The following is a 14,867-nucleotide window of genomic DNA, read 5'->3' on the forward strand; positions in this document are numbered from 1 at the left end:
CCTACACTATCAATTATTCACTCTTCAACCTGTATTATCCTAGAGTCATACATACTTATCCTACTATGCTTCTCTTGATCCTCTTTTATTTGCTATATAAAGCTCGCATTTGGGAACTTCTAAAAACATGCTTTCATTTTTCAAAAAAGAAGTAAATTTCTTTGGCAGGATCAAGCCAAATCAACCTCATCTGTCTTGGTCCCTAGCGCCCCTAGCCACCCAGATTTCAAATCTACCAATCAATCAACTTTATCGCAGCATGGTTGCCTCAATAATATTAACTAACTAGAATCCCCACTCATAACAGTTGCTGCAACCAATTTAAGAACATCTAATCGAACAACTTCTAATTTTTCTCCCTGATTCTAAAATGACTCATACTCCCTCCGTCCGGAAAAGCTTGTCCCTCAAATGGATGTATCTAGCATATAGTTAGTGCTAGATTCATCCATTTGAGGAACAAGGTTGGGACAAGTTTTTTCGGACGGAGGGAGTACTTAAACTAGACTACTGAGCTACCTATGTATATTCAGGAATGGATAGAAATTAGGGATTAGCAGAAGTGGGTAATGGGGAGTATCTCAAATCAGAAATAAGCAGATATGAAAGCCGAAGTGGGGAATAGATCGTCTACCGGCACCGGCTTGCACTTGCAGGGGACCATCCACCGAGGCACAGCTGCCGCACATGGGCATTACAGGGCGCAGCGCAGTCGCACGCACAGGGTGGTGGGAGCCGCCGACGAGCGAGATGGAAAGGAAGGCACCAGGCGCGGAGGTTGCGACACATGATTGCCACAGCCGCCGATCTGGTGGAGGCAATTCCCGCGCCTCCGCGTCAGCCTTCGTCCGGCGCCCAGCAACCAGACCGAGCTTGAGCGGATCCTCGGGCACTTTGGCGACCGATTCGACGAGGAGGGGATGAGAAGAGTGGGAAGAGTGCGAGACCTCGCGCCGGCGGTGGGGACGAAGAGGAGGGGCGGCTTGAGGAGAGAGAGAGAGAGAGTTGTGGGCTTGTGGCCACCATGGAATAGGGAGCAGTGGGGAGACAGTGAAGGGATAAGGGAAGGTAGGTGACGAGGCGAGGAGAACTGAGAGGGGGCGTCCGATGTGTCTTTTTCTTTTACCTTCTCTTTTTTTAGTTGGTTTTTTAGCCCTTTTGGTCAAGTCAGATATAGCATCCGGTCTTGTCCAATTTAGTTTTTTTATCAATAGATGATATTTCCGCTTCTATACATTTATTTTAACAGTAAAAATGATCTCTGATGTGCACGAGGTATATATATTTACACAATAGCTACATGTCAGTCGCCTGACTTTTGAATTCGGGTCAGTCGATTTTGGTTGAAGGGAGAGACAGGCGAAGAGGAGGAAGAAACTCACCGAAGGGGAGGAAGAAGCTTCCTGGCAAGCTACCTCATCATCTATCTTAGGGTTGGGGTGGGGGAGGCAGCACGACAGTGGTGGGGGCGGCAGTACGGCGATGATGAAGATTCCCGGAGAAAAAACAGGCAAGGCCCAGGGCTAGAGGGATGGCTGGGGCGGCGGCGGCACGGTGGTGGGAGGAGGTTCCAGGAAGGGTCGGACGGTGGTGGTTGGCGGTCCGGCCGGTGGTCCATGGGACGGCTGGGGAAAGAAATTGTCGGAGGTAGAAGAAACTCCCCAGGCTGAACAAGGGATCGTGTTGTTCATTTTGCATCGGATGGCCGGAAAGAATCGACTGGCCCAGTTTAAATTTTCATTTCTAGTCGATTTACACTTGGCCACTTCCATATTTTTATGTGTGTATGCCCTTATTGCATATAAATGAGTACAATTTATGTGTTAATGAAGACGTGCATTGCACGTGCACGCTTACTAGTAATAACAAAATGAATACTCTTCACCCTGACGAGAACGACAGAAATGGGCAGGCAATGGTGTATTTTCTTTGATCTCCATCGAGAGAAGCATCATATTTTTGTACGGGTCACCAGCAATTGCAACTTGTTTCCGAAAAAAAAAACAATCGCAGCTTGTTCACCCGACATATAATTCACATCGTGTTCATATGATTTCATTTAGGGGGGCACCTCTTCCTTTTGGACAGCAGGGACATCTTGTTCATCTGACGAATGTGGGTCGGTTTTTTTTTTTTCTGGTGTGGGGAGGGGTCTTATTTTTCATGGATGAGTTCTGGGCTTGACGAAGGTGGGTCTAACGTGACAGAGCCCAGGCCCAGTTCAAACGCGACTCAGTGCTGTACGTAAACGCTCACGGAAGGCGGAAAAAGCTCTCCCCTGTTCCCTCTCCGGTTCGCCCTAAACCCCTCCCCTCTCCTCCTCCGCGACCTCTCTCTCCATGGCCGCCAAGAGGAAGCTCGGCAGGCCGCCGCCGGCGGCGGCTCCAGCGGCGCCGAAGGCCAAGGCCAAGGCAAATGAAGACGACGGGGAGGGGCTCTTCTCCTCGCGCTCCTTCGCCGACCTCGGCCTCCACCCCACCCTCTGCGCCCACCTCCAAGGTCCCTCCCTCCCTCCCCCTCTCCAACTCCCCATGTCTCCGTGGCTCGCTAGCCGCCTCCATCTACCGTCGTCCATGTGTTTTCTGCTTCCTGTTCGAGCTTCCCATCGAAGCAGCGACTGATCGAGGCAATTAGTTAGCAGTACCCCATCGAATTAGTGCAGAAAGAATGCAAATTTCATGGCTCTCCGTCCCAAGCTGGGACGAGTATCCCATCAAATTCTTGGTTGCTGGGTCAAATCTAGCGGAAGAACTCACATGTTTCGGTGAGATTTTGCATATTGGGACGCCGCGGTAGGGTGTATGTCTCTGTATCCTGCCGAGCACAGACACAGCCTGCAAGCATAGGGATGGGTTGTCAACACATTCTGCAGAAACTAATGTACTTCTTACTCCCTTCTGCTTTGCTGATAGTTTACCGTTTTCGTTTCTCTGGTGTAGATAAGATGGGTTTCCAGGGGCCGACGCGGATCCAGGCACAGGCGATTCCCGTCGCCATGTCAGGGCAGCACCTGTATGCACCCATCAGAACCTCATTTTGCTCATCTGCATAAACTACAGTGCTGCTTCTGTATTCAAAGGTTTCTTTGTTGTTTTCTGCGTCCGCCAACTGCAGGCTCGTGAAGGCGGCGACTGGCACCGGCAAGACGCTCGCGTACCTCGCGCCGATCGTCCACCTCCTCCAGATGAGGGAGCCTCGTGTCGAGAGAACTCATGGAACTTTTGGTAATGACTCGTTGCGCTCTGCTCTTGTTCCTTTTTTTTTGTTGCATATACGTGGTGGATATGCTCTGTTTATCATGGTAGTTTTTGGGGTCATTAAATTTGGTTGGTGGTTATATCTGCTGGAGTTCAGCTATGTTACCAGTTTATATATATAAGGAAAATTGCTGATATAGCTGATTGATATGTCGGCTGAAACATAACCGAAAGGTCCAAAAGAAACCATATCATACAACTGTATAATTGAACTCTATCAGTTGCTATATGAAGGGTCCCCGATTAAACTCATCTATCAAATTTCTATGGAACTACAAAATTGTAAATCACTCTAGTAGTTGTCTCTTGAAGAACCCTCGATATTCTGAATGATGTTACTAATTATTTTACTGCAGCGTTGGTAATTGTTCCAACGCGGGAGCTGTGCTTGCAGGTTTATGGGATCACGCAGCAGTTGGTGCATCGTTTTCACTGGCTTGTCCCTGGGTATGTGATGGGTGGTGAGAGCAGATCAAAAGAGAAAGCAAGACTGCGGAAAGGTATATTTTGTCCCGTCAAGGAGTTGATGCAACTTCTCATATACTCCCTCCGTCCCAAAATAAGTGTCTCAACTTTAGTACAACTTTGTACTAGAGTTAGTACAAAGTTGAGACACTTATTTTGGGACGGAGGAAGTAAAATGTTGCCTTTATACAATCTTGTATTTTGACTCCATGTATTTTCTCTAGGAATATCAATCCTAATTGCCACTCCTGGGCGCCTTCTGGACCACTTACAGCATACTTCATCATTTGTTTATTCAAATTTGCGCTGGATAGTTTTCGATGAAGCTGACAGGTCTGCTAGTCATAAACTCATCATTTTCTTGACGATTTTCCATACAAGATATCTTATCCAATGGACACAACTCTTACTGCAATGGTGTTTATTTGTATTCATGCAGCATTCTTGAGCTTGGTTTTGGAAAAGCAGTCGAGGATATACTAGGGCTCTTGGGTTCCAGGACCGATGCTTCTGATGAGAATAAAAGCAAAACTGACCCTATGCAAAGGCAAAACCTTCTCTTATCAGCAACTCTCAACGAAAAGGTGAACCGCTTGGCCAACATTAGTTTAAAGAACCCAGTCATGATTGGACTTGACGAACAAAAGAAGCCTTCTGAGAGGTCCCGTGCCCTAGGGAAGAAGCACACTTCCTTATTATCTGACGATGAGGAGGACATACCTGACAAGCACAATAATATAGTGGAACCTGCAGTTGATGATTTTAAGCTTCCTGCACAATTGGTTCAAAGATATGTTAAAGGTAGCGGAAATTTGCTTGCTTGGAACTTTACATGCTTGCCATGTGTTGCTTTGGTACTTACTGCAATGTTTTCTGTTTTATGCAGTTTCATGTGGTTCGAGGCTTGCGGTTCTCCTTACCATTCTGAAATCTCAATTTGAAAGACAAGTGTCCCAGAAGGTATTTTCTATATACCATGAAGCTGTTTAACTTTCACTAGCCTTTTTTTTTCACCGCAAGTTTTGCTTGTCACACTGTACGCTCTGGAGGTCCTGAGAATTGAGTTAGTTTCATCTTTCTTCTGCAGGTTGTTGTTTTCATGTCAACATGTGACGCTGTAGATTTCCACCACACTGTACTCAGCCAGCTTGAGTGGAGCCGTGGCCTCGCATTAGACACAGATAAGAAGCAAAAATTTCTTGGCTGCAAAGTGTTCCGTCTACATGGTAACATGGACCAGGAAGACCGCAAAAAATCATACTTGGGATTCAGTTCTGAAAAATCTGCAATCCTTGTATGTACCGATGTTGCTGCTAGAGGCCTGGACATTCCCAAAGTTAGGTGCATCATACAGTATGATTCACCCGGGGAGGCTTCCGAATATGTTCACAGGTACCTTAAGCATCTCATGTCATGCATTTTTAGGTTATACTGGTCTCATATTTTCTCCATAATTGTTGCCAGATTCTTTGTTCATATGCAACTGAATGAAGCAAACACACAGAGTTCTTTCTCTTCATTACTGTCAATCTTGTACACTGTTTAGCTCTTTCTTGTGAAATGCTGTGGCGTTTTGTAGTTCTTTTAAGAAGATTTGATATTATAAGCTAATAAAGACAGTTTACCTCATACTTCGTCTGCACTAGCATCTTCTTCTGGGTATGCTTGAGTTTCAATAACATCAGTTGTTTGTTATAGGGTTGGAAGAACTGCAAGGATTGGTGAAAAGGGAGAGGCCCTCCTGTTTCTCCAACCTGTTGAACTCGACTACTTGAAAGACCTAGAGCTACACGGTGTATCTCTGACTGAATACCCCTTCCAAAAGGTTTTAGACGGTTTCCCTGTGAACGGAGAGAAGCCTCTCAAGAGGAAGCCAATATCTTTAGATATGCACCCATGGATACTCTCTGTACAGAGAACGCTGGAAAATTACGTCGCATCCGAGGTAACACATTTTTTTCTCCTTCCTTCAGTTGACTCTTGCATAGCTAGAAGAACAGCTCCGATTGCTTCTTTATTGTAAAATATCATGCTTCTGCGGATCTCAACAAATGTGCTATCATGTACTCTTATCCAGGCCACAACAAATAAGCTTGCAAGGGATGCCTTCTGTTCCTGGCTTCGCGCCTACACCGCCCACCGAGGGGAGCTGAAGAAGATTTTCATGGTGAAGAAGCTCCACCTGGGACATGTCGCGAGAAGCTTCGGGTTGAAGGAGCAACCCTCGCTGGTCGGGAGGTCGCACCAGGTGCAACTCAAGAAGAGGAAGAAAGAACAGAAACGCGAAGGACAAGGACCGACCAAGCGGAGAAAATTCCCCACCAAAAAGTGAATTCCCATATGGTAATAGAAGATCGTCACACAGGAGACAGCACCTGATGGATGGTGGATCATGAAACTAACAGCAGCAGCGATTTTTGCAAGAAACTCACGAGAGCTAGACAACTAATTTACTGTGCAATCACAGGATTTTGTTACGTTTCCTTGGATGTAAAATGTTTGATTATCTTTGATCATAACTCTTGTTTGTCAACCTCATGCTCGTCTGTTCGTCCGTTTGGAAGCAACTGCTCGCTCGAAATCACGAAATAACAAAATCTCACGATGAGCTTGAAATCATGAAATAACAAAATCTAATGATGATCTACATGTTAAAACATTTTATTGAATCGACATAAGAGAATGATATCCAATAGTTACATGTCAAGCATACTGAACATGTTCTGCCAACAACTGGTATGCTAAGATGTTCTATCAAAATTACACTGGGATTCAGAGACAACATGACTGCCTGAACCGATTCCATACAATGCTGTTCTAGGGCTCTTCAATAATCTACAGAGTTCTGGTGAATTTTTTTCCGCCAATCCGATCCCATATCACGGTATGTTCAACAAAGGAGCTTCTCATCAAAAGTGAGCCAAACTGTACACAAGAATCCATGAAAGCTGCAACAAGAAACAACAATCTTCTTGTCAGTTTGTAAGTAAACATCATCTGCTGATTGAATATGCATTGTCAAAGAAGTAATGTGCTCCCTCTGTCCGGAAATACTTGTCGAAGACCTAAAATATGTCTAGATACATCCATTTCTCCGACAAGTACTTGCTATGTGCCTTGTCCAAGAAATGGATAAATCCTAAAATATGTCAGATACATCCATTTCTCTGACAAGGACTTGCTATGTGCTATTACTACTTCAACCTTTTATGTACTTGCTACTGCAGACTGGATTTCAGAATGATTACAGAGAACAGCAACATCATGATGGTAGAAAGAACCAATAAATGCAGTCTGGGTTTAGGAAACCAAAATTGTTGAATGAAAGGCTTTACCAGGAAAAGGGTGAAAGATGCAAACATCCCCTCCTGAAGCAGCGCGCCATGGCCTCCAAATTCTTCCTCGTCGACCTTCAATAGGTGCGCATAGTACCAGTAAATTATGCCAGAAGAAATGGCCACGAACCTGTGAGAAATCAGGCAGTATAACCATCAAAAGCTCACAAACAGGTAGCTAAAACAGGGCCCTAATAACCAAAACACATTCCAACAAAAAATACATCTCAACGGGCTCATGGCAGCAACACTGGATCTCAATTTGTACGAAAGCCTTGCCCGCATTCCAAATTTGAAAACAGCTAATTATTACTCACAATACCAGAAATAACTGAAACGGCAAGATCCTTACACCCCGGCCAGGGCAAAAAAAAAGGAGAACCCAGTTGAGGTACTACAAGAAACATGTGTGCTGTGCTCAGGCCTTGCAAATCCAGCAACTCCCTGAACAACATTATTCCTCCTAAAATCCGTTCAACTCCAGCAGCACCCCGAAATGGCACCCCCTAAATAACATTTGTAACAGCTAGTTCTCCAACGAAGGGGAACCTTGGCGCAGCGGTAAAGCTGTTGGAGTCACGGGTTCGAGTCCTGGAAACGGCCGCTTGCAAAAATGTAGGGAAAGGCTACGTACCAAAGGGAGGAGGCTCCCCTGACGTGTGGGCCAGCATGTAGGTTGGCAGGGTGCGGTACGTCAGGGGAGCCACCTCCGTACCAAAGACCACCCAAAGTGGTCGGACCCTGCACGAGCGGGAGCTACGTGCACCGGGCTGCCCTTTTTTTAGTTCTCCAACGGCTAGTTTCCATGTCCATATACACAAGTTCATCCCCCATATCTCTCTCTCTCACACACACTCCTGTCCTAGCTCTGTCTCCTCTTCCACATCCCATTCCCCATCTCTCCGCAATCTCCCGCAACGAAATGAGCGGCCGCCGTCGCAGCTTGGCCTGGCAATACTTCTTGGATTCCTCGTCCCACGAAGAGGAGCTACTCTACATGGCCGCAATCATAGCGCAAGAAGACCAAGAGCGGCTGGATGCTCCACCACTCCATGACAGTTCTATGCCAGGAAGTCTCTGCTCCTCGGTCGCCGGCGCATCCGCTACAACCTCCCGCGTCCGCCAGCCCACCGCATCCACCACATCCACTGCGGCCTCCCGCAACCGCCGCGTCCGCCGCCCCGCCTCTGCTTCCCGGTCACCGCCGCCTAGGCACCACGGATCACCTGCGCGGACGGCGGTGACCACCTCTCCCGCTCCCCCAGGTCACCCTCTCTCGGTCACCGCTCTTCCGGCCGGCTTCGTCGCGCGGAACGGGGAGGGGCCGGAGGCGGAGCACGAGGTCGAGGAGAGCGGATAGCCGGTGAGGCGAGAGGGGAGCTGCTGCCGGCACGACGGCTCCGCGGGCAAGAGAAGAGAAAAGAAAAAGCGGGGGGCAGGAGATTCGGGGCGCTTACAGGACGATCCAGGTGGCGCCGACGAGCGGGACGGCGCCCCAGAGAAGGCCGCAGGCGAGGCCCACCGCCTGGCGGATCCAGTGCACGGCGTCCAGCAGCCGGTCCTTGTCCCACGGCGCCTCCGGGTCGAGGTACCGCGCGAGCCCGGACGGCGCCGCGTGCCCGGCCCCGCCGCCCTGCTGCGCCGCCTGGCTCTTCTTCGCCGCCGCCGACGACGGCTTCGCCCGCGCCATGGTGGGTGGGGCGGCGGCGGGATCGAGGTGTGGGGGGGAGACGGCGATGGGATCGAGGCGGAGGAAAATAGTCGTCTTTCCCTCCTTGGACTGAAGAAGAAGATCTCGTGCGTGTCTGGTTGGTGGTTGGGGTTTTGCGCGCAGGCCCTCGGATAATGCCGGTATTTGCGCTCACGCCCCTAAAAAGTGAAAAAGGCAAATCATTGGCCCATCATGGGTGCACTCGATTGGCATTGTCCGGTCTAGAGCTAGATTTTGCAAAACAAAACAAAAATGGAAAAATAAAAGCGGGATTGCAAAATCTCAGTCAACCGAGAGCTAACGGTGCTATATTCATGATACCTTACGTGGAGGCTCGTGCAAAAATTTCTTTTAGTTTCGTTTCTTCCTCTCTTTTTTTATATGTTGTGTCACTCGACCGAGACTTGGTTAAAATCTTAGCTGACCGAGATCCAGCCACACCCAAAAGGAAACCTTGCTTTTGGATAATGGCCGTTTCATTTCGCATGATTTTTTTTTAAAACGTTGGGATATAAAGAAACGCGTGATTGAAGTATCTTGGATCTTGTATGATTTAGAAAACGACATGAATTTCAAACCAGAGAGTGCTTGAGAACACAGAAAACAAAAAGGTAATTTTACCAAGAGGTCCATGTCGATGAATTTTTTCCTCCAAACCCCTAGAGATCCCGTCCTTACGAATCAAACGATCAACGCATGAACAAGCCGCAAATAAACGGCAAAAGACTGGCCACCATTTTGGCAAAAGCATAACACAAAAATATATGGCAAAAAGAGCATGGCACGAACACGAGTAGTATGACATTAGCCATAAACAGATGCAAATTGATGAAATGGCCATGAACTGAAATACACCGAAGATCTCGACCGTAACATTGCACGGCACTACATAGGCTCAACAATAGATCCTACATTGCAGACACAGCAAGGATGTCAACCGGGTCCCGTTTAATCCCGTTTAAAGTCCACTTATGATATGATAATTCAAAAAGGTTTTTTGTTTGTTTGAGGAAAATGAACTATCAAGCTAGCAAAAACTAACTAAACGGGATTGCGGACGCCATTTATTTGCCACTTACATCCCTAAGCAAAATCACGCCCAGAAACTACATCCACCTTCGGCACCAAGCCTCTCCGCGACAAAAACCATGTCCAAAATCACACCAACGCTTCGGAGGCCACACCAAACTCTGTTCTAAACGATCGACAAACGATTCCGCAGGCTTTCTGCGAGCCAAGCCATCCTTGGAAGTTAAAGGGGACTAAAGAAAAGCATTCTCTTTGGGGAGTTAATGGGGGTTGAACAATAGCCGAGTCTGCTGCCCAACGACGTTTACAGGGAAGAGCGGGATAGCCAAATTATCGGTTAGGAATTAGTTTGGCCAGGTCAGGGTACGCATCAGCTGGCAACTCCCTCGTTCCCCTGCGCAAAACAATGGGTGACAATCGTGTTATTTGCATAATTGCGTATGAGGTTTGCGTAAGCAAAGCGCAAAACTGAGGTATGCTGAACAGAACCCAAATGCAGCAATTTTTCGCACCGAGAGTAAAGTGTGATTTTGTTAATGCAGTTCTCATTTCAGGAAGTCAAAGATAAACCATGGTACTCCAGTGACAATTAATATGGACCGGAGGGAGTACTTGGTTTTACACCTTATACCTACAAGGAATTTCAGATAGCAAGCATGGCATATCTGGACAGAAATTAGTACATAAAGCTCAGTTTTTCATGGCACTTTTTTCTCTCAAGAAAAACCACACCTCAGTTTTCATTGCCTTATTTTTAATACCAAGTAAATGTGCACACTGCAAAGAAAATATTGGTTGCCTGACACTGGCTATCCGACAGTGCAACAAAAACTGAAAGGCCACAGATTTGTCGTTCTTACTGACAGGATACTAGCCCTACGTCATACCAAATTTTGTGGTGTTTTAAAATTTAGCGAGAAATCATTGTTAGATCAATTAGTGGTAAATCTCTAAGTTCCGGAAGGCCTATGAAGGGAGTAGTCTGGCAGTGATTCATTATACACAGAAACTGATCTAGCCCTCTGAAACATTTATTACTTGCTCCACGGAAACCACACATGCAAAGAAGCAATATCGAACAAAAAGTAGGGACGTCCGACATGCTAGTGTGTTATTTGCAACATGGGAATAATAATCAGAATTGATATTTTGGTGTAGAAGCTGTTTTCCTCCAGAGTATTTCTAGACCAAAGGCCAGATGGTCCCGATATATAGAAAGCTATCACAAGTACGGGGTGGCAGTTTAAGAATTCCAGATTTCATGTTCCTGTAGATAATGCTAAACTGAAAATAGGGGTGATGAGACGATTACCACAAAACGCGGGGAGCGACGCACAGAAACAGGAGATGCTACCGATAGGGCAGAAGCTTTTCTCTTAGCAGGAAGAGCCGGCTTCCTGTTCTTACTTTGAGAATTACTTCTATCTCTATCATTTTTGCTTCTGGAGTCAACTGACTTTATCACCGGAGATGAGATGGGTATAGCGGAAGCATCTGAACAAACTGTTGGGCTTACAGGAAGATCCCCTGCGAAAGACAAAGCAATTAAAAATTAAAGATTACATGACAAAGGACAAAAGCTTATGTGAATAAACAGGCAAAGGAAGGTTCAGTTCCATGAAAAAAATAGAAGACCCAATCTTGTACGTGAAGATCATACACTGGATTATTTGGAACATTTGACATATGGTTTGGGCAATTCTCAAACGCCAGAACCAAAAAGTCATCAACTTATTTGGAACATCAGATACAGTTTGGAGTTCCAGGAAATAAGCCTCATTCATATGGTTACTGGGGGAAACAGACCTGATGAAGCTTATAGGCTTATTGTGCCTTACTAGCACGCAGAAGTAAAGGAAGGAAATACAGATTGTTTATTGTACTATACTAATATAAGATGCTTATGAACTTGATGCTTGATCGTACAAAAAATATATATATATATATATTGGGTACCATTCAAAGCAGCAGCCTGGAACCTCTGTCGGATTATTCTTACAAACTTGATTAGATCGTTAGTGAGGTTCAAATCCTTCACCAGTTCCTCAGAATCTTCCACGGGTGGACTACATCGAAGTACTGCTACGAATAAAAAGAGTGTGTGTTTTACAACTAATCACGTGAAATAAAATATATAAGGTATAAATTAAGACGAAATCCATGTGAAATTCCAACTCACAGGTATATCTATCACCGTCAAACTTTAAGGAAAATGAAAACTCTTTCTCAGGACTTTGCAAGTCAACCTTGTCAAATACGAATTTCACACCTTGTTGAGGGAAAAACGGGCAATCAGGGGTAATCATGACATCCACATAACTTCCTTAAGCACAGCACCAAATTATCAATTACCTTCCCCTTCAACAACGGGCTGGAAGCCAAGGCGCTTTTGATACCAGCAGATAGCCTTTTCCATGTCTTTCAACTGTGTAACATCTTCATCATTCTTTGCTTCGAAAGCCTCAGCAGCTGCGATGGTACATTGATAATTACATCGATGTCACATAAACTATCTTGGAGCAGTTCAATTAATAAGGAAACAAGCGTGACAACAAACAGGTACAGAGCTACGCTGTATCAAACGATATACGAAAACAACATAACTGCCCAAATGCTGAACTAGAAATATTTTGAAGTTACCCTCGAGGACATCCGATATGACCGCGGCATGCCGCTCGCTCCTGTTCCTCTGATTGGTGACCAGGTCACCTAGCTGCTCACTTGTAGCAGCCGAGGCTGAAATCGACTCCCTGAGTTTCTCGCATTTCGACTCCATGACGAGTTTAACTGCAAAAGTTGGCACACACACAGATTTCAGGCATACCATGAACCAGTCACCCAATAACACCACTGAAAAGAACAGTGTGCAACATTGAGCAAAGGAAATGTGCAGATTTCAGGGTCTTCACTTACCGGACAGAGCTTGCCCTAGGTCAGCTCCCAGGTCCCGCAGCCGCTTCTTGAGTCCGTCGAGGTCCTCTGCAACACGGAGAATCTCGTCAATCGGAGCGAAAACCCGCCTAATCGAGCCCGAAATCTGAAGAATCTCGCCCGCATTTGGCGCATTTCGTTTCGGCCGGTCGAAAAGAGGGCCCCTTGGAGAAAGATTGGGGTTTTCAGTTCGGGCTGAGACGAGTGGGAGGGGGGCGTGCCTCGGCGGGAGAGGGACTGGTGGGCGCCGGAGCGGGCGGAGAGGGTGGCGGCGCGGACGGCCGCCGAGGCGGAGGCGAAGCGGTCTCGGCCGGCGGCCATCTGCCGCTCGCACGCCGCCCGCTGCGCCGCCATGTCCTCCGCCATCTTCGACCGCGGCTGGTCCATACCTGCCGACGTATCCTCGCGGCGGGTGAGGAGCTTGGGCCGCCGGCGAGGAGAGCAAGGCGGCGCCGGTGAGGAGAGCGGGCGAGGAGCAAGGCGCGGCTTCCGCTGCTGCTCTCCGCTGTCTGCTGAAGGTTGTTGAAGTGGGACACACCAACCCCGTCTCGCTTCTTTCTGTTTTTGGGGGTATTTTCGGTTTTGCCCCTCCCAGGGTTTAAGCCATACCTGGCCAAACGGGCCGGTTCTGGCGGGCCGGCACGATAGCCCGTGTGCCTGGCCCGTCACGGGCCGGCACGGCACGAGGCTATGTGGGCCGTGCCTGGCACGCGGCCTTGCTTGGGCCGTGCCTGGGCTGCTATGCCTGGCACGCGTGCCAGCCCGGCACGACACGCCCAGTAACAGGCCGGCACGGGCACGACCCAGCCCGGCACGGCACGGGAGCACGATGCGCATGGCACGGCACGGGAGTACGTGAGCGAGGGAGGGATCCATTGGCATATGTCCATTGGACGCTTCGATCGAGGGAGCGGGGGGCTGGGGGAGCGGGGGTTTAGGAGGTTTAGTGGGATTTAGGGGGGGGGTTGGGTGGGGTTTGGCCATATTTGGGGCTGTTTAGGTATATTTTGTTGCAAATTTGAATATTTGAACATTGGAGGGCAAATTTGGTCTAAAAAATGTCAGCTTTTTGCTATAAAAAGGGCTGCCCACCCCTCTCATTCCTCACACTCAAACCTCCTCTTCCTCTTATTTCTCACACTCAACACATGGATGATCCCATGGGTAGTGATCCCAACCGGTTCAACTTCAATACTAGTGACTTAGATGTTGACATCCCCGAGTGGATCGATCCCACAGCCACAACCCACACATATCCTTCTTCCGATGAGTATACCGGCAGCCATTCCACTTCCCAGTCCAGTACCTCCACCTCCATCGGCACAAAGAGGGTTCGACGCAAAACCTCGTCGTGCTGGGAGTATTTCGTTGAAGAAATAGTCGTGGAGGACGGTGTCAACGTGCTGAAAGCTCGGTGCAAGAGGTGCGGCCACTTGCTTTCCTCGGGGGGGGGAGAGGAGGAACTGGCCACCTCCTCAGGCACAACCTCATGCACCAGAACGCGGACAAGCGGTCTGCGGGGACACAGGCCACGCTCAAGTTCAACCCCGATGGTACGGTACGCAATTTCACCTATGATCCTGCTCTTCATAGAGAAGGAATTTGTCGTTTAATTGCTTCTAATGATTTACCATTAGGTTTCGGTGAGTCTGAAGGTTTTGTCGAATACATTCAAACTGTGCATACTCCTAGTTTCAAATCAGTTTCTAGACAAACTACATCTAGGGATATGAAAAAATTATGCAAAACTAGTCTTCAGACAATAAAAGATGATTTTACTACATGCACTTTTTCACTCTCTTTAACATCTGATATCTGGAGTGGTCGGGCAAAGCAAGACTACATTAGTGTGGTCGCTCATTATGTTAACAAAAAATGGGAACTACAGAAAAGAATTATAGGATTCGAATTAATTGACGAAGCACATACTGGTGAAAACATAGCTCAAGCTGTACTTAATGTTGTGTCAGAATTTGGTCTGACCGACAAGATATTTGCAGTAACTTTGGATAATGCTTCATCAAATACAACTGCAATGGAGAGCCTCAGTCCTCTGTTTTCTGTATATGCTGCATCTTTTTTATTGCATCAACGTTGTGCTTGCCATATAATTAATCTTATTGCTAAATGTGCTATGAA

The 14,867-nt window shown here is 47.3% G+C and overlaps 3 protein-coding genes across 3 annotated transcripts; 1 reads left to right on the forward strand and 2 right to left on the reverse strand.

Annotated features, from left to right (window-relative positions):
• The first annotated feature begins 2,250 nt into the window (after window positions 1–2,250).
• Window positions 2,251–6,255, forward strand: LOC123179957 (DEAD-box ATP-dependent RNA helicase 17). Its single transcript, XM_044591871.1, has 10 exons — window positions 2,251–2,499; window positions 2,940–3,012; window positions 3,115–3,224; window positions 3,614–3,757; window positions 3,947–4,055; window positions 4,162–4,523; window positions 4,609–4,682; window positions 4,810–5,114; window positions 5,421–5,667; window positions 5,800–6,255. The coding sequence occupies exons 1-10, from the start codon at window positions 2,340–2,342 to the stop codon at window positions 6,052–6,054; spliced, it is 1,839 nt and encodes a 612-aa protein (XP_044447806.1). The 5' UTR covers window positions 2,251–2,339; the 3' UTR covers window positions 6,055–6,255.
• Window positions 6,256–6,359: 104 nt separating this feature from the next.
• Window positions 6,360–9,453, reverse strand: LOC123179959 (respirasome Complex Assembly Factor 1). Its single transcript, XM_044591873.1, has 3 exons — window positions 8,515–9,453; window positions 7,058–7,187; window positions 6,360–6,670 (listed from the first exon to the last, which is right to left on the reverse strand). Exons 1-3 carry the CDS (start codon window positions 8,745–8,747, stop codon window positions 6,632–6,634), a joined length of 402 nt encoding a protein of 133 aa, XP_044447808.1. The 5' UTR covers window positions 8,748–9,453; the 3' UTR covers window positions 6,360–6,631.
• Window positions 9,454–9,699: 246 nt separating this feature from the next.
• Window positions 9,700–13,283, reverse strand: LOC123179958 (kinetochore protein SPC25 homolog). Its single transcript, XM_044591872.1, has 8 exons — window positions 12,950–13,283; window positions 12,711–12,776; window positions 12,438–12,584; window positions 12,150–12,266; window positions 11,977–12,066; window positions 11,754–11,879; window positions 11,110–11,324; window positions 9,700–10,191 (listed from the first exon to the last, which is right to left on the reverse strand). Exons 1-8 carry the CDS (start codon window positions 13,113–13,115, stop codon window positions 10,168–10,170), a joined length of 951 nt encoding a protein of 316 aa, XP_044447807.1. The 5' UTR covers window positions 13,116–13,283; the 3' UTR covers window positions 9,700–10,167.
• Window positions 13,284–14,867: the final 1,584 nt, after the last annotated feature.

The sequence above is a fragment of the Triticum aestivum genome, chromosome 1D (assembly GCF_018294505.1).
Source record: "Triticum aestivum cultivar Chinese Spring chromosome 1D, IWGSC CS RefSeq v2.1, whole genome shotgun sequence".
Classification (NCBI taxonomy): domain Eukaryota; kingdom Viridiplantae; phylum Streptophyta; class Magnoliopsida; order Poales; family Poaceae; genus Triticum; species Triticum aestivum.

Excerpts from the sequence above, each read along its gene's own strand:
- LOC123179957 (XM_044591871.1), top strand. The coding sequence starts at position 2,340 with ATGGCCGCCAAGAGGAAGCTCGGCAGGCCGCCGCCGGCGGCGGCTCCA. Across the intron at positions 3,225-3,613 it reads GAGAACTCATGGAACTTTTG|CGTTGGTAATTGTTCCAACG; the intron begins GTAATGACTCGT and ends ATTTTACTGCAG. Across the intron at positions 3,758-3,946 it reads GAAAGCAAGACTGCGGAAAG|GAATATCAATCCTAATTGCC; the intron begins GTATATTTTGTC and ends TATTTTCTCTAG.
- LOC123179959 (XM_044591873.1), bottom strand. The coding sequence starts at position 8,747 with ATGGCGCGGGCGAAGCCGTCGTCGGCGGCGGCGAAGAAGAGCCAGGCG. Across the intron at positions 7,188-8,514 it reads GGCGCCACCTGGATCGTCCT|GTTCGTGGCCATTTCTTCTG; the intron begins GTAAGCGCCCCG and ends GATTTCTCACAG. Across the intron at positions 6,671-7,057 it reads CATCTTTCACCCTTTTCCTG|CTTTCATGGATTCTTGTGTA; the intron begins GTAAAGCCTTTC and ends TTCTTGTTGCAG.
- LOC123179958 (XM_044591872.1), bottom strand. The coding sequence starts at position 13,115 with ATGGACCAGCCGCGGTCGAAGATGGCGGAGGACATGGCGGCGCAGCGG. Across the intron at positions 12,777-12,949 it reads CCAGTCCCTCTCCCGCCGAG|AGGACCTCGACGGACTCAAG; the intron begins GCACGCCCCCCT and ends TCCGTGTTGCAG. Across the intron at positions 11,325-11,753 it reads CCAGGCTGCTGCTTTGAATG|GGGATCTTCCTGTAAGCCCA; the intron begins GTACCCAATATA and ends TGTCTTTCGCAG.